This window comes from Oncorhynchus masou, chromosome 9 (assembly GCF_036934945.1).
Source record: "Oncorhynchus masou masou isolate Uvic2021 chromosome 9, UVic_Omas_1.1, whole genome shotgun sequence".
Taxonomy (NCBI): domain Eukaryota; kingdom Metazoa; phylum Chordata; class Actinopteri; order Salmoniformes; family Salmonidae; genus Oncorhynchus; species Oncorhynchus masou.
Genome location: NC_088220.1, coordinates 8,318,376 through 8,345,814, shown reverse-complemented (window position 1 = coordinate 8,345,814; position 27,439 = coordinate 8,318,376). Strand labels below are relative to the sequence as shown.

General features: G+C 43.2%; 1 protein-coding gene across 1 annotated transcript in view; it reads left to right on the top strand.

The window, feature by feature from the left end:
* LOC135545477 (complexin-2) overlaps positions 1–27,439 on the top strand; it is a 50,315-nt gene that overhangs the window by 11,814 nt on the left and 11,062 nt on the right. Inside the window, exon 2 of the mRNA XM_064973110.1 lies at positions 23,271–23,421. Coding sequence (XP_064829182.1) covers positions 23,391–23,421 — 31 coding nt within the window. The 5' untranslated portion in view covers positions 23,271–23,390. The remainder of the gene's footprint in view (positions 1–23,270; positions 23,422–27,439) is intronic.

The window sequence follows — 27,439 nt, the reverse complement described above, 5'->3', positions numbered from 1 at the left end:
GTCCAGTCCAGTCCAGTACTGTTACTAATGGGATACAGTCCAGTACTGTTACTAATGGGTTACAGTCCAGTCCAGTACTGTTACTAATGGGTTACAGTCCAGTCCAGTACTGTTACTAATGGGTTACAGTCCAGTACTGTTACTAATGGGTTACAGTCCAGTCCAGTACTGTTACTAATGGGTTACAGTCCAGTACTGTTACTAATGGGTTACAGTCCAGTCCAGTACTGTTACTAATGGGTTACAGTCCAGTACTGTTACTAATGGGTTACAGTCCAGTCCAGTACTGTTACTAATGGGTTACAGTCCAGTACTGTTACTAATGGGTTACAGTCCAGTACTGTTACTAATGGGTTACAGTCCAGTACTGTTACTAATGGGTTACAGTCCAGTACTGTTACTAATGGGTTACAGTCCAGTGCTGTTACTAATGGGTTACAGTCCAGTGCTGTTACTAATGGGTTACAGTCCAGTACTGTTACTAATGGGTTACAGTCCAGTACTGTTACTAATGGGTTACAGTACTGTTACTAATGGGTTACAGTCCAGTACTGTTACTAATGGGTTACAGTCCAGTGCTGTTACTAATGGGTTACAGTCCAGTACTGTTACTAATGGGTTACAGTCCAGTACTGTTACTAATGGGTTACAGTCCAGTACTGTTACTAATGGGATACAGTCCAGTACTGTTACTAATGGGTTACAGTCCAGTACTGTTACTAATGGGTTACAGTCCAGTACTGTTACTAATGGGTTACAGTCCAGTGCTGTTACTAATGGGTTACAGTCCAGTACTGTTACTAATGGGTTACAGTCCAGTACTGTTACTAATGGGTTACAGTCCAGTCCAGTACTGTTACTAATGGGATACAGTCCAGTCCAGTACTGTTACTAATGGGTTACAGTCCAGTCCAGTCCAGTCCTGTTACTAATGGGATACAGTCCAGTCCAGTACTGTTACTAATGGGATACAGTCCAGTCCAGTACTGTTACCAGTAGTACTGTTACTAATGGGTTACAGTCCAGTCCAGTACTGTTACTAATGGGTTACAGTCCAGTACTGTTACTAATGGGATACAGTCCAGTACTGTTACTAATGGGTTACAGTCCAGTCCAGTACTGTTACTAATGGGATACAGTCCAGTACTGTTACTAATGGGTTACAGTCCAGTCCAGTACTGTTACTAATGGGTTACAGTCCAGTCCAGTACTGTTACTAATGGGATACAGTCCAGTACTGTTACTAATGGGATACAGTCCAGTCCAGTACTGTTATTAATGGGTTACAGTCCAGTACTGTTACTAATGGGATACAGTCCAGTCCAGTACTGTTACTAATGGGATACAGTCCAGTCCAGTACTGTTACTAATGGGATACAGTCCAGTACTGTTACTAATGGGATACAGTCCAGTCCAGTACTGTTACTAATGGGTTACAGTCCAGTACTGTTACTAATGGGTTACAGTCCAGTACTGTTACTAATGTTACTAGTCCAGTCCAGTCCAGTTACTAATGGGATACAGTCCAGTCCAGTACTGTTACTAATGGGTTACAGTCCAGTACTGTTACTAATGGGATACAGTCCAGTACTGTTACTAATGGGATACAGTCCAGTCCAGTACTGTTACTAATGGGATACAGTCCAGTCCAGTACTGTTACTAATGGGATACAGTCCAGTACTGTTACTAATGGGATACAGTCCAGTACTGTTACTAATGGGATACAGTCCAGTACTGTTACTAATGGGATACAGTCCAGTACTGTTACTAATGGGATACAGTCCAGTCCAGTACTGTTACTAATGGGATACAGTCCAGTACTGTTACTAATGGGTTACAGTCCAGTACTGTTACTAATGGGTTACAGTCCAGTACTGTTACTAATGGGTTACAGTCCAGTACTGTTAATGGGATACAGTCCAGTGGTTAATGGGATACAGTCCAGTACTGTTACTAATGGGTTACAGTCCAGTACTGTTACTAATGGGATACAGTCCAGTCCTGTTACTAATGGGATACAGTCCAGTACTGTTACTAATGTTACAGTCCAACTGGGTAATGGGATACAGTCCAGTACTGTTACTAATGGGATACAGTCCAGTCCAGTACTGTTACTAATGGGATACAGTCCAGTCAGTACTGTTACTAATGGGATACAGTCCAGTCCAGTACTGTTACTAATGGGTTACAGTCCAGTACTGTTACTAATGGGATACAGTCCAGTACTGTTACTAATGGGTCAGTCCAGTACTGTTACTAATGGGATACAGTACTGTTACTAATGGGATACAGTCCAGTACTGTTACTAATGGGTTACAGTCCAGTACTGTTACTAATGGGATACAGTACCTAATGGGTTATAGTCCAGTACTGTTACTAATGGGTTACAGTCCAGTCTGTTACTAGTTACAGTCCAGTACTGTTACTAATGGGATACAGTCCAGTACTGTTACTAATGGGATACAGTCCAGTACTGTTACAGTGCTGTTACTAATGGGTTACAGTCCAGTGCTGTTACTAATGGGTTACAGTCCAGTGCTGTTACTAATGGGATACAGTCCAGTCCAGTGCTGTTACTAATGGGATCCAGTCCAGTACTGTTACTAATGGGATACAGTCCAGTCCAGTACTGTTACTAATGGGATACAGTCCAGTACTGTTACTAATGGGTTACAGTCCAGTCCTGTTACTAATGGGTTACAGTCCAGTCCAGTACTGTTACTAATGGGTTACAGTCCCAGTACTGTTACTAATGGGATACAGTCCAGTACTGTTACTAATGGGATACAGTCCAGTACTGTTACTAATGGGATACAGTCCAGTCCAGTACTGTTACTAATGGGTTACAGTCCAGTCCAGTACTGTTACTAATGGGATACAGTCCAGTACTGTTACTAATGGGATACAGTCCAGTCCAGTACTGTTACTAATGGGATACAGTCCAGTCCAGTACTGTTACTAATGGGTTACAGTCCAGTACTGTTACTAATGGGTTACAGTCCAGTACTGTTACTAATGGGATACAGTCCAGTACTGTTACTAATGGGTTACAGTCCAGTACTGTTACTAATGGGATACAGTCCAGTCTGTTACTAATGGGATACAGTCCAGTCCAGTACTGTTACAATGGTTACAGTCCAGTCAGTACTGTTACTAATGGGTTACAGTCCAGTGCTGTACTGTTACTAATGGGTTACAGTCCAGTCCAGTACTAATGTTACTAGTCCATACTGTTACTAATGGGTTACAGTCCAGTCCAGTACTGTTACTAATGGGATACAGTCCAGTCCAGTACTGTTACTAATGGGATACAGTCCAGTCCAGTACTGTTACTAATGGGATACAGTCTGTTACTAATGTACAGTCAGTACTGTTACTAATGGGTTACAGTCCAGTCCAGTACTGTTACTAATGGGTTACAGTCCAGTCCAGTACTGTTACTAATGGGTTACAGTCCAGTACTGTTACTAATGGGTTACAGTCCAGTCCTGTTACTAATGGGATACAGTCCAGTCCAGTACTGTTACTAATGGGTCCAGTCCAGTACTGTTACTAATGGGTTACAGTCCAGTACTGTTACTAATGGGTTACAGTCCAGTCCAGTACTGTTACTAATGGGTTACAGTCCAGTACTGTTACTAATGGGATACAGTCCAGTCCAGTACTGTTACTAATGGGATACAGTCCAGTCCAGTACTGTTACTAATGGGATACAGTCCAGTCCAGTACTGTTACTAATGGGATACAGTCCAGTCCAGTTACTGTACTACTAATGGGTTACAGTCCAGTCTGTTACTAATGTACTCCAGTTTACTAATGGGTTACAGTCCAGTACTGTTACTAATGGGTTACAGTCCAGTGGGTTACTAATGGGTTACAGTCCAGTACTGTTACTAATGGGTACTACAATGTCAGTCAGTACTGTTACTAATGGGATACTGTCCAGTCCAGTACTGTTACTAAATGGTTACAGTCCAGTACTGTTACTAATGGGTTACAGTCCAGTCTGTTACTAATGGGTACAGTCTAATGGGTTAGTCCAGTGTTACTAATGGGATACAGTCCAGTACTGTTACTAATGGGTTACAGTCCAGTACTGTTACTAATGGGTTACAGTCCAGTCCAGTACTGTTACTAATGGGTTACAGTCCAGTACTGTTACTAATGGGATACAGTCCAGTACTGCTACTAATGGGTTACAGTCCATTACTGTTACTAATGGGTTACAGTCCAGTCCAGTACTGTTACTAATGGGTTACAGTCCAGTACTGTTACTAATGGGTTACAGTCCAGTACTGTTACTAATGGGTTATAGTCCAGTACTGTTACTAATGGGATACAGTCCAGTACTGATACTAATGGGTTACAGTCCAGTCCAGTCCTGATACTAATGGGTTACAGTCCAGTCCAGTACTGTTACTAATGGGATACAGTCCAGTCCAGTACTGTTACTAATGGGATACAGTCCAGTCCAGTACTGTAACTAATGGGTTACAGTCCAGTCCAGTACTGTTACTAATGGGATACAGTCCAGTGCTGTACTGTTACTAATGGGATACAGTCCAGTCCAGTACTGTTACTAATGGGATACAGTCCAGTCCAGTACTGTTACTAATGGGATACAGTCCAGTCCAGTACTGTTACTAATGGGTACAGTCCAGTACTGTTACTAGGGATACAGTCCAGTTTACTTCTACAGTTTTGTTACTTGGGTTTCCAGTTTTTGGCTACAGTGTGTACTGTTACTAATCACAGTCCAGCTGTTACTAATGGGTTACAGTCCAGTACTGACTAATGGGTTACAGTCCAGTACTGGGTTAATGGCTAGTGGGATCCAGTCCAGTACTGTTACTAATGGGTTACAGTCCAGTCCTACTGTTACTAATGGGATACAGTCCAGTGTTTTCTGGGTTACAGTCCAGTACTGTTACTAATGTTTTCTGTTTACTGGTTACTAATGGGTTACAGTCCAGTACTGTTTTCAGTCCAGCACTGTTACTAATGACAGTCCAGTACTGTTATTAATGGGTTATAGTCCAGTACTGTTACTAATGGGTTTCCAGTATTTTACTTGGGTTACAGTGTCCAGTACTGTTACTTTTTACAGTCCGGTCCAGTACTGTTACTAATGGGATACAGTCCAGTCCAGTACTGTTACTAATGGGTTACAGTCCAGTCCAGTACTCTTATTAATGGGTTATAGTCCAGTACTGTTACTAATGGGTTACAGTCCAGTACTGTTACTAATGGGTTACAGTCCAGTCCAGTACTGTTACTAATGGGATACAGTCCAGTCCACTGTACTAATGGGTAGAGTCCAGTGCTGACTAATGGGATACAGTCCAGTCCAGTACTGTATAATGTATAGAGTCCAGTGCTGTTACTAATGGGTTACAGTCCAGTACTGTTACTAATGGTTACATACAGTCCAGTACTGTTACTAATGGTTACAGTCCAGTACTGTTACTAATGGGTTACAGTCCAGTCCAGTCCTGACTAATGGGTTACAGTCCAGTCCACTGTTATAATGGGATACAGTCCAGTACTGTTACTAATGGTTACAGTCCAGTCCACTGTATAATGGGTTACAGTCCAGTACTGTTACTAATGATACTAATGGTAGTGAACTGTTATAATGAGTTACAGTCCAGTGTACTGTTACTAATGGGATACAGTCCAGTACTGATTACTAATGGGTTACAGTCCAGTACTGTTATAATGGGTTAGTCCAGTCTGTTACAGTGCTGACTAATGGGATACAGTCCAGAACTGTATAATGGGATACAGTGCTGACTAATGGTAGTCCAACTGTACTAATGGTAGTGAACTGTATAATGTTACAGTCCAGTCCAGTGCTGACTAATGGTAGTGAACTGTATAATGAGGTGTACTGACTAATGGTAGTGAACTGTATAATGAGTACTGTGCTGACTAATGGTAGTGAACTGTATAATGAGAGGTGATGACTAATGGTAGTGAACTGGCCATATAATTTTGGTTAGGCCAGGATGTGACTGACTAATGGTTTTTGGCTGAGTGAACTGTATAATGAATCATACTTAGTGCTGTGTTTGGTGGCTAATGTTTTCTGTTTAGTGAACTGTTTTGTTTTTTTGTTCACTTTGTTATTTTGTTTGATGTTTTTTTTGAGGTGAATGACACTAATGGTATGTGAACTGTATAATAGAGGTGATGACTAATGGTCGTGAACTGTATAATGTGTAGAGGTGCTGACTAATGGTAGTGAACTGTATAATGTATAGAGGTGCTGACTAATGGTAGTGAACTGTATAATGAGGTGCTGACTAATGGTAGTGAACTGTATAATGAGGTGCTGACTAATGGTAGTGAACTGTATAATGTATAGAGGTGCTGACTAATGGTAGTGAACTGTATAATGAGGTGCTGACTAATGGTAGTGAACTGTATAATGAGGTGCTGACTAATGGTAGTGAACTGTATAATGAGGTGCTGACTAATGGTAGAGTGAACTGTATAATGAGGTGCTGACTAATGGTAGTGAACTGTATAATGAGGTGCTGACTAATGGTAGTGAACTGTATAATGAGGTGCTGACTAATGGTAGTGAACTGTATAATGTGTAGAGGTGCTGACTAATGGTAGTGAACTGTATAATGAGGTGCTGACTAATGGTAGTGAACTGTATAATGAGGTGCTGACTAATGGTAGTGAACTGTATAATGAGGTGATGACTAATGGTAGTGAACTGTATAATGAGGTGATGACTAATGGTAGTGAACTGTATAATGAGGTGCTGACTAATGGTAGTGAACTGTATAATGTGTAGAGGTGCTGACTAATGGTAATGAACTGTATAATGTATAGAGGTGCTGACTAATGGTAGTGAACTGTATAATGTATAGAGGTGCTGACTAATGGTAGTGAACTGTATAATGAGGTGATGACTAATGGTAGTGAACTGTATAATGTATAGAGGTGCTGACTAATGGTAGTGAACTGTATAATGAGGTGCTGACTAATGGTAGTGAACTGTATAATGAGGTGCTGACTAATGGTAGTGAACTGTATAATGAGGTGCTGACTAATGGTAGTGAACTGTATAATGAGGTGCTGACTAATGGTAGTGAACTGTATAATGAGTGTGCTGACTAATGGTAGTGAACTGTATAATGTGTAGAGGTGCTGACTAATGGTAGTGAACTGTATAATGAGGTGCTGACTAATGGTAGTGAACTGTATAATGAGGTGCTGACTAATGGTAGTGAACTGTATAATGTATAGAGGTGCTGACTAATGGTAGTGAACTGTATAATGTATAGAGGTGCTGACTAATGGTAGTGAACTGTATAATGTATAGAGGTGCTGACTAATGGTAGTGAACTGTATAATGTGTAGAGGTGCTGACTAATGGTAGTGAACTGTATAATGAGGTGCTGACTAATGGTAGTGAACTGTATAATGAGGTGCTGACTAATGGTAGTGAACTGTATAATGTATAGAGGTGCTGACTAATGGTAGTGAACTGTATAATGTGTAGAGGTGATGACTAATGGTAGTGAACTGTATAATGAGGTGCTGACTAATGGTAGTGAACTGTATAATGAGGTGCTGACTAATGGTAGTGAACTGACTAATGGTAGTGAACTGTATAATGTGTAGAGGTGCTGACTAATGGCAGTGAACTGTATAATGTATAGAGGTGCTGACTAATGGTAGTGAACTGTATAATGTGTAGAGGTGCTGACTAATGGTAGTGAACTGTATAATGAGGTGCTGACTAATGGTAGTGAACTGTATAATGTGTAGAGGTGCTGACTAATGGTAGTGAACTGTATAATGTGTAGAGGTGCTGACTAATGGTAGTGAACTGTATAATGAGGTGCTGACTAATGGTAGTGAACTGTATAATGAGGTGTTGACTAATGGTAGTGAACTGTATAATGTGTAGAGGTGCTGACTAATGGTAGTGAACTGTATAATGTGTAGAGGTGCTGACTAATGGTAGTGAACTGTATAATGAGGTGCTGTCTAATGGTAGTGAACTGTATAATGAGGTGCTGACTAATGGTAGTGAACTGTATAATGAGGTGCTGTCTAATGGTAGTGAACTGTATAATGTGTAGAGGTGCTGACTAATGGTAGTGAACTGTATAATGTGTAGAGGTGCTGACTAATGGTAGTGAACTGTATAATGTGTAGAGGTGCTGACTAATGGTAGTGAACTGTATAATGTGTAGAGGTGATGACTAATGGTAGTGAACTGTATAATGAGGTGCTGACTAATGGTAGTGAACTTTCTAATGTGTAGAGGTGCTGACTAATGGTAGTGAACTGTATAATGTATAGAGGTGCTGACTAATGGTAATGAACTGTATAATGAGGTGCTGACTAATGGTAGTGAACTGTATAATGTGTAGAGGTGCTGACTAATGGCAGTGAACTGTATAATGAGGTGCTGACTAATGGTAGTGAACTGTATAATGAGGTGCTGACTAATGGAATGAACTGTATAATGTGTAGAGGTGCTGACTAATGGTAGTGAACTGTATAATGAGGTGCTGACTAATGGTAGTGAACTGTATAATGTGTAGAGGTGCTGACTAATGGTAGTGAACTGTATAATGAGGTGCTGACTAATGGTAATGAACTGTATAATGAGGTGCTGACTAATGGTAGTGAACTGTATAATGAGGTGTTGACTAATGGCAGTGAACTGTATAATGTGTAGAGGTGCTGACTAATGGTAGTGAACTGTATAATGAGGTGCTGACTAATGGTAGTGAACTGTATAATGAGGTGTTGACTAATGGCAGTGAACTGTATAATGTGTAGAGGTGCTGACTAATGGTAGTGAACTGTATAATGAGGTGCTGACTAATGGTAGTGAACTGTATAATGTGTAGAGGTGCTGACTAATGGCAGTGAACTGTATAATGTGTAGAGGTGCTGACTAATGGTAGTGAACTGTATAATGCGGTGTTGACTAATGGTAGTGAACTGTATAATGAGGTGTTGACTAATGGTAGTGAACTGTATACTGTGTAGAGGTGCTGACTAACGGTAGTGAACTGTATAATGAGTAGAGGTGATGACTGTACACTGTGTACAAAACATTAGAAACACCTGCTCTTTCCATGACATAGACTGACCAGGTGAATCCAGGTGAAATCTATGATCCCTTATTGATGCCACCTGTTAAATCGACTTCAATCAGTGTAGATGAAGGGGAGGAGACAGGTTAAAGAAGGATTGTTAAGCCTTGAGACGATTGGGACATAGATTATATATGTGTGCCATACAGAGGGGGAATGGGCAAGACAAAATATTTAAGTGCCTTTGAACGTGGTATTGTGCCAGGCGCACCGGTTTTGAGTGTGTCAAGAAATGGGTTTTTTGGGCCTCCCGGGTGGCGCAGTGGTTAAGGGCACTGTACTGCAGCGCCAGCTGTGCCACCAGAGACCCTGGGTTCGCGCCCGGGCTCTGTCATAACTGGCTGCGACCGGGAGGTCCGTGGGGCGACGCACAATTGGCCTAGCATCATTCCGGGTTAGGGAGGGGTTGGCACCAGCGACCCCTGTGGTGGGCCGGGTGCAGTGCGCACTAACCAAGGTTGCCAGGTGCACGGTGTTTCCTCCGACACATTGGTGCGGTTGGATGGCGCTGTGTTAAGACGCGGCTTGGTTGGGTTGTGTATCGGAGGACGCATGACTTTAAACCTTCGTCTCTCCCAAATCAAATCAAATCAAATTTTATTTGTCACATACACATGGTTAGCAGATGTTAATGCGAGTGTAGCGAAATGCTTGTGCTTCTCGTTCCGACAATGCAGTAATAACCAACAAGTAATCTAACTAACAATTCCAAAACGAATTTCTTATACACAGGGGATAAAGAATATGTACATAAAGATATGATGTGATGGTGCAGAGCCGCATAGGCAAGATACAGTAGATGGTATCGAGTACAGTATATACATATGAGATGAGTATGTAAACAAAGTGGCATAGTTAAAGTGGCTAGTGATACATGTATTACATAAGGATGCAGTAGATGATATAGAGTACAGTATATACGTATACATATGAGACGAATAATGTAGGGTATGTAAACATTATATTAGGTAGCATTGTTTAAAGTGGCTAGTGATATATTTTACATCATTTCCCATCAATTCCCATTATTAAAGTGGCTGGAGTTGAGTCAGTGTGTTGGCAGCAGCCACTCAATGTTAGTGGTGGCTGTTTAACAGTCTGATGGCCTTGAGATAGAAGCTGTTTTTCAGTCTCTCGGTCCCAGCTTTGATGCTCCTGTACTGACCTCGTATGGGAGTTGTAGCGATGAGACAAGATAGTAGCTACTAAACAATTGGATACCACGAAATTGGGGAGAAATTGGGGAGAAAAAGGGGTAAAATTCACACCAAAAAAAAGGAAAAAAAAAGAAATGGGTTTTTCATTCTCAACAGTTTCACGTGTCCATCAAGAATGGTCCACCACCCAATGGATGTCCAGCCATCTTGAAATACATTTGGGAAGCATTGGTGTCAACATGGGCCAGCATCCCTGTGGAACGTTTTCAACACCTTGTAGAGTGTAGATGCCCCGACCAATTGCGGTTGATCTGAGGGAAAAAGGTGTTAGATCTGAGGGAAAAAGGTGTTAGATCTGAGGGAAAAATGTGTTAGATCTGAGGGAAAAAGGTGTTAGATCTGAGGGAAAAAGGTGTTAGATCTGAGGGAAAAAGGTGTTAGATCTGAGGGAAAAGGGTGTTAGATCTGAGGGAAAAAGGTGTTAGATCTGAGGGAAAAAGGTGTTAGATCTGAGGGAAAAATGTGTTAGATCTGAGGGAAAAATGTGTTAGATCTGAGGGAAAAAGGTGTTAGATCTGAGGGAAAAGGGTGTTAGATCTGAGGGAAAAGGTGGTGCAACTCAATATTAGGAAGGTGTTCTTTAATGTTTTTTACCCTCAGTGTATTTCCTCTTGACATTAATGGATGATATAAACAGAGAAAAAAACAAGCAGGAATGAAATGTCAGTGATTTCTACCGTCTCCATGACAGTGTATTGTATCACGTGCCATTGGCATCCAGGGTGGCACCAAAGACTGTACATTATGAAGATGGGCAGAAACAGCCACTCTTGAAGACAACGTCATGACGACGTTAGCTAGCTAAGCTCATGTGCAGAAACACTTCATTGGTCGTAATGGTTTGTGTCGCTTCGAACTGCGCATATGCAGGACGTCAAATCAATGGCACTTCTTACGATATGAAGTTGTTTTTGAGAAAAAAATAATAATTGTGTCAGATTATCACTTTCACAAGGTTGCAGTAATGTCAGTTTCATCTACTTGAGAATCTAGGTGTCACACCCTGACCATAGTTTATGTGTATGTTTCTATGTTTTGGTTGGTCAGGGTGTGATCTGAGTGGGCATTCTATGTTGGATGTCTTGTTTGTCTATTTCTATGTCTGGCCTGATATGGTTCTCAATCAGAGGCAGGTGTTAGTCATTGTCTCTGATTGGGAACCATATTTAGGTAGCCTGGGTTTCACTGTGTGTTTGTGGGTGCTTGTTCCTGTCTCTGTGTTTGTTTCACCAGTCAGGGCTGTTTCGGTTTTCCACGTTTGTTGTTTTGTATTGTTCGTGTTTACTTCATCATTAAAAGATGTATCTAACGAACCACGCTGCATTTTGGTCCGATCCTTGTTCCACCGCTTTGTCAGAGGAGGACTTAGAAGAAGGTGGAATTTTCCTTTAGATTTAGAGAATTTACAACTAAAGGACACATTTTCCACTTATCTCATTGGCTTGCCAAACCCCAGTCTGGTATTTCCAGTATGCTACGCAAGCGTTCCTGGAAGTCTTGTGATGTTGGGCCTCTGGGTTTAGAAACTCTGCTGTGGAACAGGTCAGCAATATTTTCCAAGGGCTCTTTGTGTGAAATTTATTGTATTTCATATTTTTTTTAAAGTAGAAGTGAAGCATGTTTTTCTCCATAATGTCGTTGTTGGCGACCAGATGGTACTTCACAGGAAACAGTAATAGATATGTCTTGTCTGTCTGCTGATGCCCTCATCCATTAATTACACAACTCTGTGCAATCTGCTTTTAGTAAATGTCATCTTTCATCCGTTGTCTCAATGCTCCTTGAGCAAGAAGAGAGGATCTTTCAGTTCGTCCCGTCCCCTCCCTGCGGCTAGCCATGGTGTCCGTCCCGAATGGCACCCTCTTCCCTATATACTGCACTGCTTTTAACCCAAACCTTATAGGCCCTAGTCAAAAGTAGTGCACTACATAGGGAAGAGTGTAGCATTTCAGATTCAGGCGATGTCTTTCAGTCCTGTCTTCAGCTAGACATGTACTTTAGACTGTTGATGGAGATGGACAGTGTTGTTGTTGTTGAGGATGTTCTTTATCTGTGTGCGTCTCAAAGCACTATGTGGCCTGGTCAAAAGTAGTGCACTATAAACGGAATAGGGCCCTTGTTAAAAGTAGTGCACTATAAATGGAATAGGGCCCTTGTTAAAAGTAGTGCACTATAAACGGAATAGGGTGCCATTTGGGACACATTCTCTATGTTCTGTTTGAGAGATACTGTACTGGTCTGAATGGATTCAGTACAGTAGGACAGCGTGGATACATTTTCTCTTGACTGCTCACAGTCTCCGTAAACCTATAGAGCAGGGATCAAATTTAATGTGTGGTCCTGTCTGACGATACCCCCTGAACCGGGCCAACCAGACAGGATATAACCCCACCCACTTTGCCAAAGCACAGCCACCACACCACTAGAGGGATGTCAACAGACGACCAACTTATTACCCTGAGACAATGAGTATAGCCCATGAAATATCTCCTCAACCAATCAGCAGTGGTGTAAAGTACTTAAGTAAAAATACTTTAAAGTACTACTGAAGTAGTTTTTGGGGGGTATCTGTACTTTGCTTTACTATTAAGATTTGTTTACTACTTTTCCTTTTGCTTCACTACATTCCGAAAGAAAAGTATGTAGTTTATACTCCATACATTTTCCCTGATACCCAAAAGTATTTGTTACATTTTTAATGGTTAGCAGGACAGAAACATTGTCTAATTCACACACTTATCAAGAGAACATCCCTGTTCATCTCTACTGCCTCTGATCTGGTGGACTCACTAAACACATGATTCCTTTGTAAATTATGTCTGAGTGTTGGAGTGTGCCCTTGGCTATCTGTAAATTAAAAATACATTTAAAATGGTGCTGCCTGGTTTGCTTAATATAAGGAATTTGAAAATATACTTTAACTTTTGATGCTTAAGTATATTTTAGCAATTACATTTACTTTTGATACTTAAGTATATTTAAAATCAAATACTTTAACTTTTACTCAAGTAGCATTTTACTGGGTGACACTCACTTGAGTCATTTTCTATTAAGGTATCTTTACTTTTACTCAAGTCTGACAATTGGTTACTTTTTCCACCACTGGGGGGCGCAAAGCCGGACAGTAAGATCACATCAGTGACTCAACCCAGTCAATTGACGCACCCCTCTTAGGGATGGCATGGAAGAGCACTAGTAAGCCAGTGACTCAACCCAGTCAATTGATGCACCCCTCTTAGGGATGGCATGGAAGAGCACTAGTAAACCAGTGACTCAGCCCAGTCAATTGACACACCCCTCTTAGGGATGGCATGGAAGAGCACTAGTAAGCCAGTGACTCAGCCCCCGTAATAGGGTCACTCCAGAGCCTTGCCTTTCAGCTTCGAATACCTGGGCCGGACTACACTCAATCATAGGACCTACTGAAGAGATGAGTCTTCAGTCGGACTTAAAGGTTGAGACAGAGTCTGCGTCTCTCACGTAGGATATAGGAGAAAGCCCTGCCTCCAGCTTTTTGCTTAGAAATTCTAGGGACAATAAGGAGGCCTGTGTCTTGTGACCGTACGTGTACGAGTAGGTATGTACGGCAGGACCAAATCGGAGAGATAGGTAGAAGCAAGTCCATGCTTTGTAGGTTAACAGTAAAACTTTGAAGTCAGCCCGAGCCTTAACAGAGGCTAGCACTGGAGTAATATGATCAAATTGTTTGGTTCTCGTCAAGATTCTAGCATGCCGTGTTTAGCACTAATGGATGTTGAATTAGTGCTTTATCCATAGAGCCATAGAGTAGAGCATTGCAGTAGTCTAATCTAGAAGTGACAAAAGCATGGATTAGCTTTTCTGCATCATTTTTGGACAAAACGTTTCTGTTACGAATGTTACCAAGATGGAAAAAAGCTGCCCTTGAAATATTCTTGATATCTTCGTCAAAAGAGAGATCAGGGTCCAGAGTAACACCGAGGTGCTTCACCGTTTTATTTGAGACGACTGTACAATCATCAAGATTAATTGTCAGATCAAACAGCAGATATCTTTGCTTCTTGGGACCTAGAACTAGCATCTCTGTTTTGTCCAAGTTCAAATGTAAAAAATGTGCCGCCATCCACTTCCTTATGTCTGAAACACATGCTTCCAAGGAAGGAAATGTTGAGGCTTCACCATGTTTCATCGAAATGTACAACTGTGTGTAGTCCACATAGCCGTGAATGTTCACATTGTGTTTCCGAATGATATCACAAAGAGGTAGAATATATAGTGAAAATAATAGTGGTCCTAAAATGGAACCTTGAGGAACACCAAAACGTGCTATTGATTTGTCAGAGGACAAACCATCCACCGAGACAAACTTTTGATATATTTCTAACAGAAAAGATCTAAACCAAGCAATATCTTGTCCATGTAGACCAGTTAGGGTTTCCAATCTCTCCAAAAGAATATGGTGATCAAGGGCTTCAAAAGCGGCACTAAAGTCTAGGAGCACCCGGACAGATGCATAGCCTTGGTCTGACACCATTAAAAGGTAATTTCCCACCTTCAAAATTGCAGTCTCAGTACTATGATGGGGTTTTAAAACCAGACTGGGGCTTTTCGTATACAACTTTGTCTTCAACAGCTTTTTTGAAACAAATTGAGAGGAATGGGAGATCCGATATAGGATGATAGTTTTGGAAATGTTCTGGGTCAACGTTTGACTTTTTCAAGAGAGGCTTTATTACTACCACTTTTAGTGAGTTTGGTACACATCTGGAGGATGGGGAGCAGTTTATTATGTTCAACATAGGAGGGCCAAGGAGGGGGTCTAGGAGGGGGTCTGGAAGGGCCAAGGAGGTGGTCTAGGAGGGGGTCTAGGAGGGCCAAGGAAGGGGTCTGGGAGGGCCAAGGAGGGGGTCTGGGAGGGCCAAGGAGGGGGTCTGGGAGGGCCAAGGAGGGGGTCTGGAAGGGCCAAGGAGGGAGTCTGGAAGCGCGTCTTGGAATTTTTGGGTTGGTCGGAGAATTTATGGTGTGGCTTTTGATTATCCTTGGTTTGGGTCTGAGCAGATTATTTGTTGCGATTGCAAACATAATTAGATAGTGGTCCGATAGTTCAGGATTATTAGGAAAAACAATTAGATCCACAATATTTATTCCACGGGAACTATATCCAGGTTATGACTGTGGCAATGTGTAACGGTTTTCTTCTGGTGAAAGAGAGGCGGACCAAAACGCAGCGTGGTTATTGTGATACATCTTTAATAAAGATGAAAATACAACAATCTACAAAAACAAGAAATGTGAAAAAACCGAAACAGTCCTATCTGGTGCCACAAACACAAAGACAGGAACAATCACCCACAAAACCCAACACAAAACAGGCTACCTAAATATGGTTCCCAATCAGAGACAATGAGTAACACCTGCCTCTGATTGAGAACCATATCAGGCCAAACATAGAAATAGACAAACCAGACACACAACATAGAATGCCCACCCAGCTCACGTCCTGACCAACACTAAAACAAGGAAAACACACAAGAACGATGGTCAGAATGTGACACAATGCGTAAGGCTGGAGACATTTTGGACAAAACCCAATGAGTCGATGATGGCGCCGAAAGCCTTTTGGAGTGGGTCTGTTGGATTTTTCCATGTGAATATCGAAGTCACTAAAAAGTAGAATACTATCTGCCATGACTACGAGGTCCAATAGGAATTCAGGGAACTCAGTGAGAAACGCTGTATATGGCCCAGGAGGCCTGTAAACAGCAGCTATAAAAAGTGTTTGAGTAGGCTGCATAGATTTCAAGACTAGAAGCTCAAAAGATGAAAACACAGTCTTTTTTTCCTCCGTCAATTGAAATTCGCTATCGTAAATGTTAGCAACACCTCTGCCTTTGTGGGATGCAGTGGGGCTATGGTCACTAGTGTAACCAGGAGGAGAGGCCTCATTTAAACACAGTAAATTCATCAGGCTTGAGCCATGTTTCAGTCAGGCCAATCACATTAAGGTTATGATTAGTTAATTGATTATGACTACCTTGGCAGTGAGGGATCTAACATTTAAGTCGGTCTATTTTGAGATGTGAGATATTATCACAATCTCTTTAATAATGACAGGAATGGAGGAGGTTTTGATTCCAGTGAGATTGCTAAATCGAACACAGCCATGTTTAGTTTTGCCCGACCTAAATCGAGGCACAGACATGGTCTCAATGGGGATAGCAGAGCTGACTACACTGTCTGTGCTAGTGGCAGACCCCACTAAACTGGCAGGCAGTTTTCAACAAGTGATTGAGTTGTGAGACTCTGCTGTGGAGCTCATCACTCCCCCTAACTGGGAGGGGGCCAGAGACTCTGCTGTAGAGCTCATCACTCCCCTAACTGGGAGACAATTACTCAATGACGGCACATCTTTCTAGCTGAGTTACATGCTGAAGTTATGTTGCGCTTGGTGACCTCTGACTGTTTCATCCTAACATTGTTGGTGCCGACGTGAATAACAATATCCCTGTTCCATCTACACTCACCAACTTGGGCAACATTGAATGGGGGTGGGGACCACAAAAAAAAACAGAACTCATCATGAGGGGCCGCAGTGGCTTGTGGGTCTGCGTACCATCATCCTTTCCCTCCTGGTATACATGAGAGAGAGACGTCATCCTTTCTTCTATTTCTGCCGTTACTTATGTTATGAAAGGGAGCAATATTGACATAGGGAGCAATTTAGTAAAAATACAGTTACCCGACATGACATTTACTTACACTTACAAACGCTGCATCGATTCCGTGTCTTAAATGTTTTGTTGAAGCCAATTACATTTCATGTTTGGAAAATGGAAATTCTATCTGCATTGAAAGAGCCCAATGCACAATTTTACTTGAATTAAATTGAATATTTGGTGTTTTGCAGAATTTAATTACTATCAGCTCCTTCTATGGTTAATAGAAACTCATATGAACAGATTCCCTATTCATATCGCCCCAGAATGACATAGAACGCAGAATTATAGGATCTCTATGGTAAAAAATATGCTTAATTAATTTAGAATGCAATGCCTATTACTTTACTTGAAATAATTTATTAAATCACATATTTTATTAACATGCTGTACATTTTCTACGTTCTTAGTCGCCCCCAAATGAGACCGTAATATCCCAGGCTGATTATTTCCAAAGAAAAATGTAATGGAACCATGTAATCTTCTCCTACCAGTTAGAGGCTGAGGGCTTTTATCACCATAGACCCCATATGAATAAATCCTGGGGAAAGTGTCAGCGGAAGGGATGGGGATGTGAGAGCAGAGCTGGACTCCATACTAGCTTTAATTAGGGTTTCACAGCAAAGCTATTGTTCTTCTTAGGCCTAGATTCGATCAGATCACCCGCATAGCTGATGTTTTGGCGGTGTCGGAGGTGTAACTGTGTTGGGAGCTGTCAAATCGGTGAGCAGCTGCTCTTGTGACAAGAACCAAAAAATGTGATCATATGACTCCAGTGCTAGCCTCCCTACACTGGCATCCTGTTAAGGCAAGGGCTGATTTCAAGGTTTTACTGCTAACCTACAAAGCATTACATGGACTTGCTCCTACCTATCTCTCTGATTTGGTCCTGCCGTACATACCTACACGTACTCTACGGTCACAAGACGCAGGCCTCCTAATTGTCTCTAGAATTTCTAAGTAAACAGCTGGAGGCAGGGCTTTCTCCTATAGCTCCATTTTTATGGAACGATCTGCCTACCCATGTCAGAGACGCAGACTCGGTCTCAACCTTTAAGTCTTTATTGAAGACTCATCTCTTCAGTAGGTCCTATGATTGAGTGTAGTCTGGCCCAGGGGTTTGAAGGTGAACTGAAAGGCACTGGAGTTACGAACCACCCTTGCTGTCTCTGCCTGGCCGGTTCCCCTCTCTCCACTGGGATTCTCTGCCTCTAACCCTATTACAGGGCCTGAGTCACTGGCTTACTGGTGCTCTTTCATGCCGTCCCTAGGAGGGGTGCGTCACTTGAGTTGGTTGAGTCTCTGACGTGATCTTCCTGTCCGGGTTTGCACCCTCCTCGGTTTTGTGCCATGGGGAGGTCTTCGTGGGTTATATTTGGCCTTGACTCAGGGTAGTAAGTTGGTGGTTGAAGATATCCCTCTAGTGGTGTGGGGGCTGTGCTTTGGCAAAGTGGGTGGGGTTATATCCTTCCTGTTTGGCCCTGTCCGGGGGTATCATCGGATGGGGCCACAGTGTCTCCTGACCCCTCCTGTCTCAGCCTCCAGAATTTATGCTGCAGTAGTTTATGTGTCGGGGGCTAGGGCCAGTCTGTTATATAGGGAGTATTTCTCCTGTCTTATCCGGTATCCTGTGTGAATTTAAGTATGCTCCCTCTAATTCTCTCTCTCTTTCTCTCGCTCTTTCTTTCTCTCTTCTCTCGGAGGACCTGAGTCCTAGGACCAGGCCTCAGAACTACCTGGCCTGATGACTCCTTGCTATCCCCAGTCCACCTGGCTGTGCTGCTGCACCAGTTTCAACAGTTCTGCCTGCGGCTATGGAACCCTGACCTGTTCACCACACTTGCTACCTTTCCCAGACCTGCTGTCTTAAACTCGCTCTCTACCACACCTGCTGTCTCTAACTCTGATCTATGAAAAGCCAACTGACATTTACTCCTGAGGTGCTGACTTGCTTGCACCCTCTACAACCACTGTGATTATTATTATTTGATCCTGCTGGTCATCTATGAACATTTGAACATCTTGGCCATGTACTGTTATAATATCCACCCGGCACAGCCAGAAGAGGACTGGCCACCCCTCAGAGCCTGGTTCCTCTCTAGGTTCCTGCCTTTCTAGGGAGTTGTTCTAGCCACCGTGCTTCTACATCTGCATTGCTTGCTGTTTGGGGTTTTAGGCTGGGTTTCTGTACAGCACTTTGTGACATCTGCTGATGTAAAAAAGGGCTTCATAAATACATTTGATTGAATTTGATTGATTGTGAACATTGTCACGAAGCCACACCCATCCCACTAGCACATAGAAACTAGAGGCCATGAGTAAACGAGTCCCGATAAATGACACCAATTGGCTTATAGGTGGCACTGTCATAGGTAGTCTCAGCCTATAAACCTTAATATCCGCCACCCCGTTTCACCTAGACCAGTGGTATTTCTACTTCTTCAGTAAAGGACTCCATTACCCCAGAATTACACACAAACCCATCTAATGACACAACCTTTAAATCAGTCAATTTAGATTTTTTTTTCATCAATTATTTTTCCGATTTTTTAAATCAGTAACAGTAACATTTTATTTGTCTAATTATCTCAAAAACTTTTATAGATTGTCCATTACAATAATCTGTACTCTTACTTTTTCGTTCCTAAACAAAATATATACACTACATGACCAGAAGTATGTGGATACCATGGGCATTAATATGGTGCTATAACCACTCCACTCTTCTGGGAAGGCTTTCCACTAGAAATTTGACAAATTGCTGAGGCAACTTGCTTGCATTTAGCCACTATTAGTGAGGTCGGGCATTGATTTTGGGCGATTAGGCCTGGCTCGCAGTCGGCGTTCCAATTCATCCCAAAGGTGTTTGATGAGGTTTATGCACGGGGGCAGGAAAGGGCCTTCCCCAAACTGTTGCCACAAAGTTGGAAGCACAGAATCGTCTAGAATGTCATTACATGCTGTAGCATTAGGATTTCCCATCACTGGAACTAAGGGGCCTAGCCCGAACCATGAAAAGCTCCCCAGACCATTATTCTTCCACCAAACTTTACACTATGCATTCTGGCAGGTAGCGTTCTCCTGGCATCCCCCAAACCCAGATTCATCCATCAGACTGCCAGAAGGTGAAGCGTGATTCATCACGCAAGAGAACGCATTTCCACTGCTCTCTCCACTACGCTTGGCATTGCGCATGTTGATCTTAGGCTTGTGTGCAGCTGCTCGGCCATGGAAACCCATTTCATGAAGCTCCTGATGAACAGTTATTGTGCTGACGTTACTTCCAGAGGCAGTTTGGAACTCGGTAGTGAGTGTTTCAACCGAGGACAGACAATTTTTACGCGCTGCACGCTTCAGCACTCGGCAGTCCCGTTCTATAAGCTTGTGTTGGCTACCACTTCGCAGCTGAGCCATTGTTGCTCCTAGACGTTTCCACTTCACAATAACAGCACTTACAGTTGACCAGGGCAGCTCTAGCAGGGCAGAAATTTGACAAACTGACTTGTTGGAAAGGTGGCATCTTATGATGGTGTCACATTGAAAGTCACTGAGGTCTTCAGTACATGCCATTCTACTTCCAATGATTTTCCAGGGAGATTGCATGACTGTTTGCTCGATTTTATACACCTGTCAACAATGAGTGTTGTTTTAAATAGCCAAAACCACTAATTTGAAGGGGTGTCCACATACTTTTGTATATATAGTGTATATACTGTATATATATATTTTACGACCCCACTGCAGTTCCTCTGCGACCCCTGACTTTGAACACCACCAATAGACTTAAAACTTTGTATGTAGGTGTCTTTCCTCATGCTGAACAGATTTGCCTCTAGAACGCATACGGTCCATTAGGATAGATTTTCCTCCATCTTGGATATTAAAAAAAAAAACAACAAAAAACGTATTTTCATGAACCATAAATTCAAATGATACCAAAGCTAAGGGATTGGTTTAAGAGATGACTGAGTTATTGATAAATCAACCAATCAAATGTTACGTGTCCATTTAAATCCTTTGTAATATATATATATATATTTATTTTAAATAAGGAAACTATTAATATGGTCTGGATTAACTTCCTGGGGTTGTACAGTCAACAACCATCTACACTTGCATAGAGTTCTACTCTATATCAACAAGCAAGCAGAACATGAAAAAGCCCTCTATTCTAATGTAGTTGGCTGTTGGCACTACATTAGTTCTAACACTTTTCTGTTGACTGCTCCTTAAGGAGATACCTTGTCCAGATGACTAGTAGCAGGGGCTAATGCACTGAAAGCACTCAGCTCAGTGCTGGTGCCCTATAGAATATGGTTACGTCCCAAATGGCATCCTATTCCCTACATAGTGCACTACTTTTGATCAGAACCCTAACAGTAGTGCACTGTATAGGGAATGAGGTTCCATTTGCGACGCAAGCCTACCTCTCTACATCTGTTGCCTGGAGCTAATCAAGACAACTGTGTGTTTATGGACATGAGGCTCTTCTCTTAACCCCCCTGGGTCTCAAGCACCCTTAACCCCCCTGGGTCTCAAGCACCCTTAACCCCCCTGGGTCTCAAGCACCCTTAACCCCCCTGGGTCTCAAGCACCCTTAACCCCCCTCAAGCACCCTTAACCCCCTGGGTCTCAAGCACCCTTAACCCCCTGGGTCTCAAGCACCCTTAACCCCCTGGGTCTCAAGCACCCTTAACCCCCCTGGGTCTCAAGCACCCTTAACCCCCCTGGGTCTCAAGCACCCTTAACCCCCCTGGGTCTCAAGCACACTTAACCCCCCTGGGTCTCAAGCACCCTTCACTCCCTGGGTCTCAAGCACCCTTAACCCCCCTGGATCTCAAGCACCCTTAACCCCCCTGCGTCTCAAACATAGAGTATTCTTTAGTATTTTAACACAGGAGAGTACCTTAGTATTGATCCTGGCTGTTCTGGGGAATGGGATTGTCTTTCAAGGGGGGACCAGAGGGAACATGTAGGAGGTGAAATATCCAGCATCTACATTGTTCTAATAGAGCTCAGTGATGAGATACTGTAGCAGGAAATCTACTCTGTTCTAATAGAGCTCAGTGATGATATACTGTAGCAAGAAATCTACTCTGTTCTAATAGAGCTCAGTGATGAGATACTGTAGCAGGAAATCTACTCTGTTCTAATAGAGCTCAGTGATGAGATACTGTAGCAGGAAATCTACTCTGTTCTAATAGAGCTCAGTGATGAGATACTGTAGCAGGAAATCTACTCTGTTCTAATAGAGCTCAGTGATGAGATACTGTAGCAGGAAATCTACTCCGTTCTACATAGATGTAGACTCCACAACATAGAGATGAATACATCCTTATGCTTTACAACCACACACACGCACACACACACACACATACACACCCTACCGCCTCAACCATACATAGCCACTCTCCATATCCTTTGTTAACATCTTCCAGTAAACTGTTTTGTCTTTCATTGTTCCTTTCTCTCCTTTCTCTCTCCTCTCTCTCTCCTTTCCATCTCCTCACTCTTTTCTCTCATTTCCTCTCCTCTCTCCTTTCCTCTCCTCTCTCCTTTCCTCTCCTCTCTCCTTTCCTCTCCTTTCTCTATCCTCTCCTCTCTCTCCTTTCTTCTCCTTTCTCTATCCTCTCTCCTTTCCTCTCCTTTCTCTATCCTCTCCTCTCTCTCCTTCTCCTTTCTCTATCCTCTCTCCTTTCCTCTCCTTTCTCTATCCTCTCCTCTCTCTCCTTCTCCTTTCTCTATCCTCTCTCCTTTCCTCTCCTTTCTCTATCCTCTCTTCTCCTTTCTCTATCCTCTCTCCTTTCCTCTCCTTTCTCTATCCTCTCCTCTCTCTCCTTTCTTCTCCTTTCTCTATCCTCTCTCCTTTCCTCTCCTTTCTCTATCCTCTCTTCTCCTTTCTCTATCCTCTCTCCTTTCCTCTCCTTTCTCTATCCTCTCCTCTCTCTCCTTTCTTCTCCTTTCTCTATCCTCTCTCCTTTCCTCTCCTTTCTCTCCTCTCCTTTCCCCCGCTTCTCCTCTCTCCTTTCTTCTCCTTTCTCTGTCCTCTCTGTCCTGTCTCTCCACTCTCTCCTTCCTCTCTCCTTTCTCTCTCCTTTCTCTCTCCTTCCCTCTCCTATATATTTTCTCTCTCCTTCCCTCTCCTCTATCCTCTCTCTCCTCTCCTCTCTCTCCTTTCTCTCTCCTCTCTCTCCTATCTCTCCTCTCTCTCCTCTCTCCACAGCTTGGATCAAGAGGTAAACACTCACACAGACTGCGGAAGGCAACAGAGACCTGGTAAAGGAGGGACGGCTACATGCACAGTTGTGTTTGTCTGTAGAAGACCAGAGTATCAGAAGGAACCATGAATTTTGTGATGAAGCAAGCCTTAGGTGGTAAGTACTGTATACGCTGCTGTATGAACGTGTCAATATTATGGACTGAACATCTGTTTGCCATGTGATCTGATGTTTCTACTCAGGGGAGCACGTGCCTCGTTACATCTCGATCTTTGCATCAAAGTACAAATGTATTGCTCTAGAAAATACAAACTGAATTTGGATTTGGAAGAACTGCTAAACTATAAACAAATCAAACAAGCTGCCTGGTAAACTTATTGTAGACAATATACTATAATGTAAAGCAATGATCACTATCAAGGAATTAAACGGTCACAATTTATGACCAGTTTCTGGTTTTAGGTCTCAGAGGGAAGCAATAGTCAACTCAACCTATAGACTCAGATACTCCTCCATCATTTATATTTATAGTCATCTCAACCTCCGATACAGCTCCATCATTTATATCTATATGCAGTGTAGATGAACTTGTCACTGTGGATGAACTCTGGCTAAAGGTCAATGCATTGTTAAATCAACATCCTGATTGGGATGAATCGGTGGGATGACTATGGGTAGTCAAATCAAAAGTATACCTCTCCTGTCAATCCTAATCCCCCTCTCCTCTGACAGGCTTGGAGCCAGTTGCCTTTCTGGAAGAGGCTGTGGCCATGCGGTGACCTTTCATTTGGTTGGTCTGGCCTGGGTGCAGAATGTCATTTCATTGGGCTGGGAATGGGGGATTGATGGGGGCCTGAGGTTGCAGCTGGGGACTGGGGGGATGGGGGACTGGTGGGCAGGGGGACTGGGTGGCTGGGGTTGTGCTGGGGGGCTGGAGGTCTGGGGGACTGGGAGACTGGGGGCCAGGGGACTGAGGGGCTTGGGGACTGGGGGGATGGGGGACTGGTGGGCTGGGGTTGTGCTGGGGGGCTGGGAGACTGGGGGCCAGGGGACTGGGGGGATGGGGGACTGGGTGGCTGGGGTTGTGCTGGGGGGCTGGAGGTCTGGGGGACTGGGAGACTGGGGGCCAGGGGACTGAGGGGCTTGGGGACTTGTGGGATGGGGGACTGGTGGGCCGGGGGACTGGGTGGCTGGGGTTGTGCTTGGGGGCTGGAGGTCTGGGGGACTGGGAGACTGGGAGACTGGGGGCCAGGGGACTGAGGGGCTTGGGGACTGGGGGGATGGGGGACTGGTGGGCCAGGGGACTGAGGGGCTTGGGGACTGGGGGGATGGGGGACTGGGGGGGATGGGGGACTGGTGGGCCGGGGGACTGGGTGGCTGGGGGACTGGAGGTCTGGGGGATTGGGGGGACTGGGAGACTGGTGGGCCAGGGGACTGAGGGGCTTGGGGACTGGGGGGCATGGGGGATTGGGGGGACTGGGAGACTGGGGGGCTTTCTTCAGATAAGACTTGAAAATATTCTAAATGGAGAGTTAGGTACTGTAAGGTTCTATCTACAATTTTGTCAAAATGAAGTTATTGACATAACCATTTTCTGTTCAATGTTCTCTTCCTACAGTATATAGTACTCTAAATACCTTAATTCATGTTGTTAAGTTCAAAAGAATACAAGTAAATATAAATAAATAATAATAATATATATATAAATAAATATACATATACAATATATATAAATAAATATACAATATAAAAATTACTGACACCATTCAAACCAATGGGCTCCCGAGTGGTGCAGCAGTCTAAGGCACTGTCTCTCTCAGTGCTAAAGGCGTCACTACAGACACCCTGGTTCGAATCCAGGTTGTATCACAACCGGCCGTGATTGGGAGTCCCATAGGGCGGTGCGTCAATTGGCCCAGCGTCGTTCAGGTTTGGCCGGTGTAGGCCATCATTGTAAATAAGAATTTGTTCTAAACTGACTTGCCTAGATATATAATTTTATTTATTTAAAGCCAATTATCTCAGATTCATCATTTTGCAAATATAACCTTTTAGTCCCAAGATCTCAATGTCAAAATAGTACATTCTGCGCAATAACATAAAGTCCTATTTTCCCACTTCTCTATCACATTTAGCTTTGACTGATATCATTGGAAATAAACTGGATGTTTTGTGTTGCTGGCATCCACCATCTCACACAGATCTCCGTATGGATCCTAGCCTCTGGCATGGGATTGCTTTGCATCGCTGCATAGTTAATTAGATATTGGTTCATCGGGCTCTCTGACTGACCACAATAGATTAGCAGGGAGTGCTATTTGCGTGCCTGTTTCAATCAGTCTCCAGACAGACAGGCAGGCGGCCGAGCAGTAACTACAGCAGGTCATAACATGGAGAGAAGACTAAAGCCCTGTTTATACCTGGGTCTAACATGCATCCTTTGTCCTGAACTCATCCACATTCTGATTGTGGACACATTTTCAGACAGGTGTAGATGTTTAAAAGATGCATTATGATCTGATTGTGATCAGATCTTTCTGACCACCTCTGGAGGTGAAAACCTTTAAATCATCATTATCTCGCCTTCTGAAATCATTGGTGGAACCATTGACTTATGGCATCAATACCCCATAATGACATCACAATACCCCATAATGACACCACAATACCCCATAATGACACCACAATACCCCATAATGACACCACAATACCCCATAATGACATCAAAATACCCCATAATGACACAACAATACCCCATAATGACACCACAATACCCCATAATGACATCAAAATACCCCATAATGACAAAGTGAAAACAGGTTTTTAGAAATACCTTATTTACATAAGTATTCAGACCCTTTGCTATGAGACTCGAAATCGAGCTCAGGTGCATCCTGTTTCTATTGATCATCCTTGAGATGTTTCTACAACTTGATTAGAGCCCACCTGTGGTAAATTCAATCGATTGGACATGATTTGGAAAGGCACACACCTGTCTATATAAGGTCCCACAGTTGACAGTGCATGTCAGAGTAAAAACCAAGCCATGAGGTCGAGGGAATTGTCTATGGAGCTCCGTGACAGGATTGTGTGGAGGCACAGATCTGGGGAAGGGTACCAAAACATGTGTACAGCATTGAAGGTCCCCAATAACACAGTGGACTCCATCATTCTTAAATGGAAGAAGTTATGAATCACCAAGACTCTTCCAAGAGCTGGCCGCCCGGACAAACTGAGCAATCAGGGGTGAAGGGCCTTGGTCCAGGAGGTGACCAAGAACCTGATGGTCACTCTGACAGCGCTCCAGAGTTCCTCTGTGGAGATGGGAGAACCTTCCAGAAGGACAACCATCTCTGCAGCACTCCACCAATCAGGCCTTGGAGTTTGCCAAGAGGCACCTAAAGACTCTCAGACAATGAGAAACAAGATTCTCTGGGCTGATGAAACCAAGATTGAACTCTTTGGCCTGAATGCCAAGTGTCACGTCTGGATGAAACCTGGCACCATTGCTACGGTGAAGCATGGTGGTGGCAGCATCATGCTGTGGGGATGTTTTTCAGCGGCAGGGACTGGGAGACTAGTCAGGATTGGGGGAAAATATGAATGGAGCAAAGTACAGAGAGATCCTTGATGAAAACCTGCCACAGAGCACTCAGGACCTCCGGACCTCAGACTGGGGCAAATGTTCACCTTCCAACAGGACAACGACCCTAAGCACACAACCAAGACAGCGCAGGAGTGGCTTTGGGACAAGTCCATGAATGTCCTTGAGTGGCCCAGCCAGAGCCTTGAACCCGATCTAACATCTCTGGAGAGACTTAAAAATAGCTGTACAGTGACGCTCCACATCCAACTTGACAAAGTTTGAGAGGATCTACAGAGAGGAATGGGAGAAACTCCCCAAATTCAGGTGTGCCAAGCTTGTTGCGTCATACCCAAGAAGACACAAGGCTGTAATCGCTGCCAAAGTTGCTTCAACAAAGTACTAAGTAAAGGGTCTGAATACCTCTACTTTTGTACATTTGCAAACATTTCTAAACCTGTTTTTGCTTTTTCATTATGGGGCATTGTGATGTCATTATGGGCATTGTGATGTCATGACGGGGCATTGTGATGTCATTATGGGCATTGTGATGTCATGATGGGGCATTGTTTGTAGATTGAGCTTTTTTAA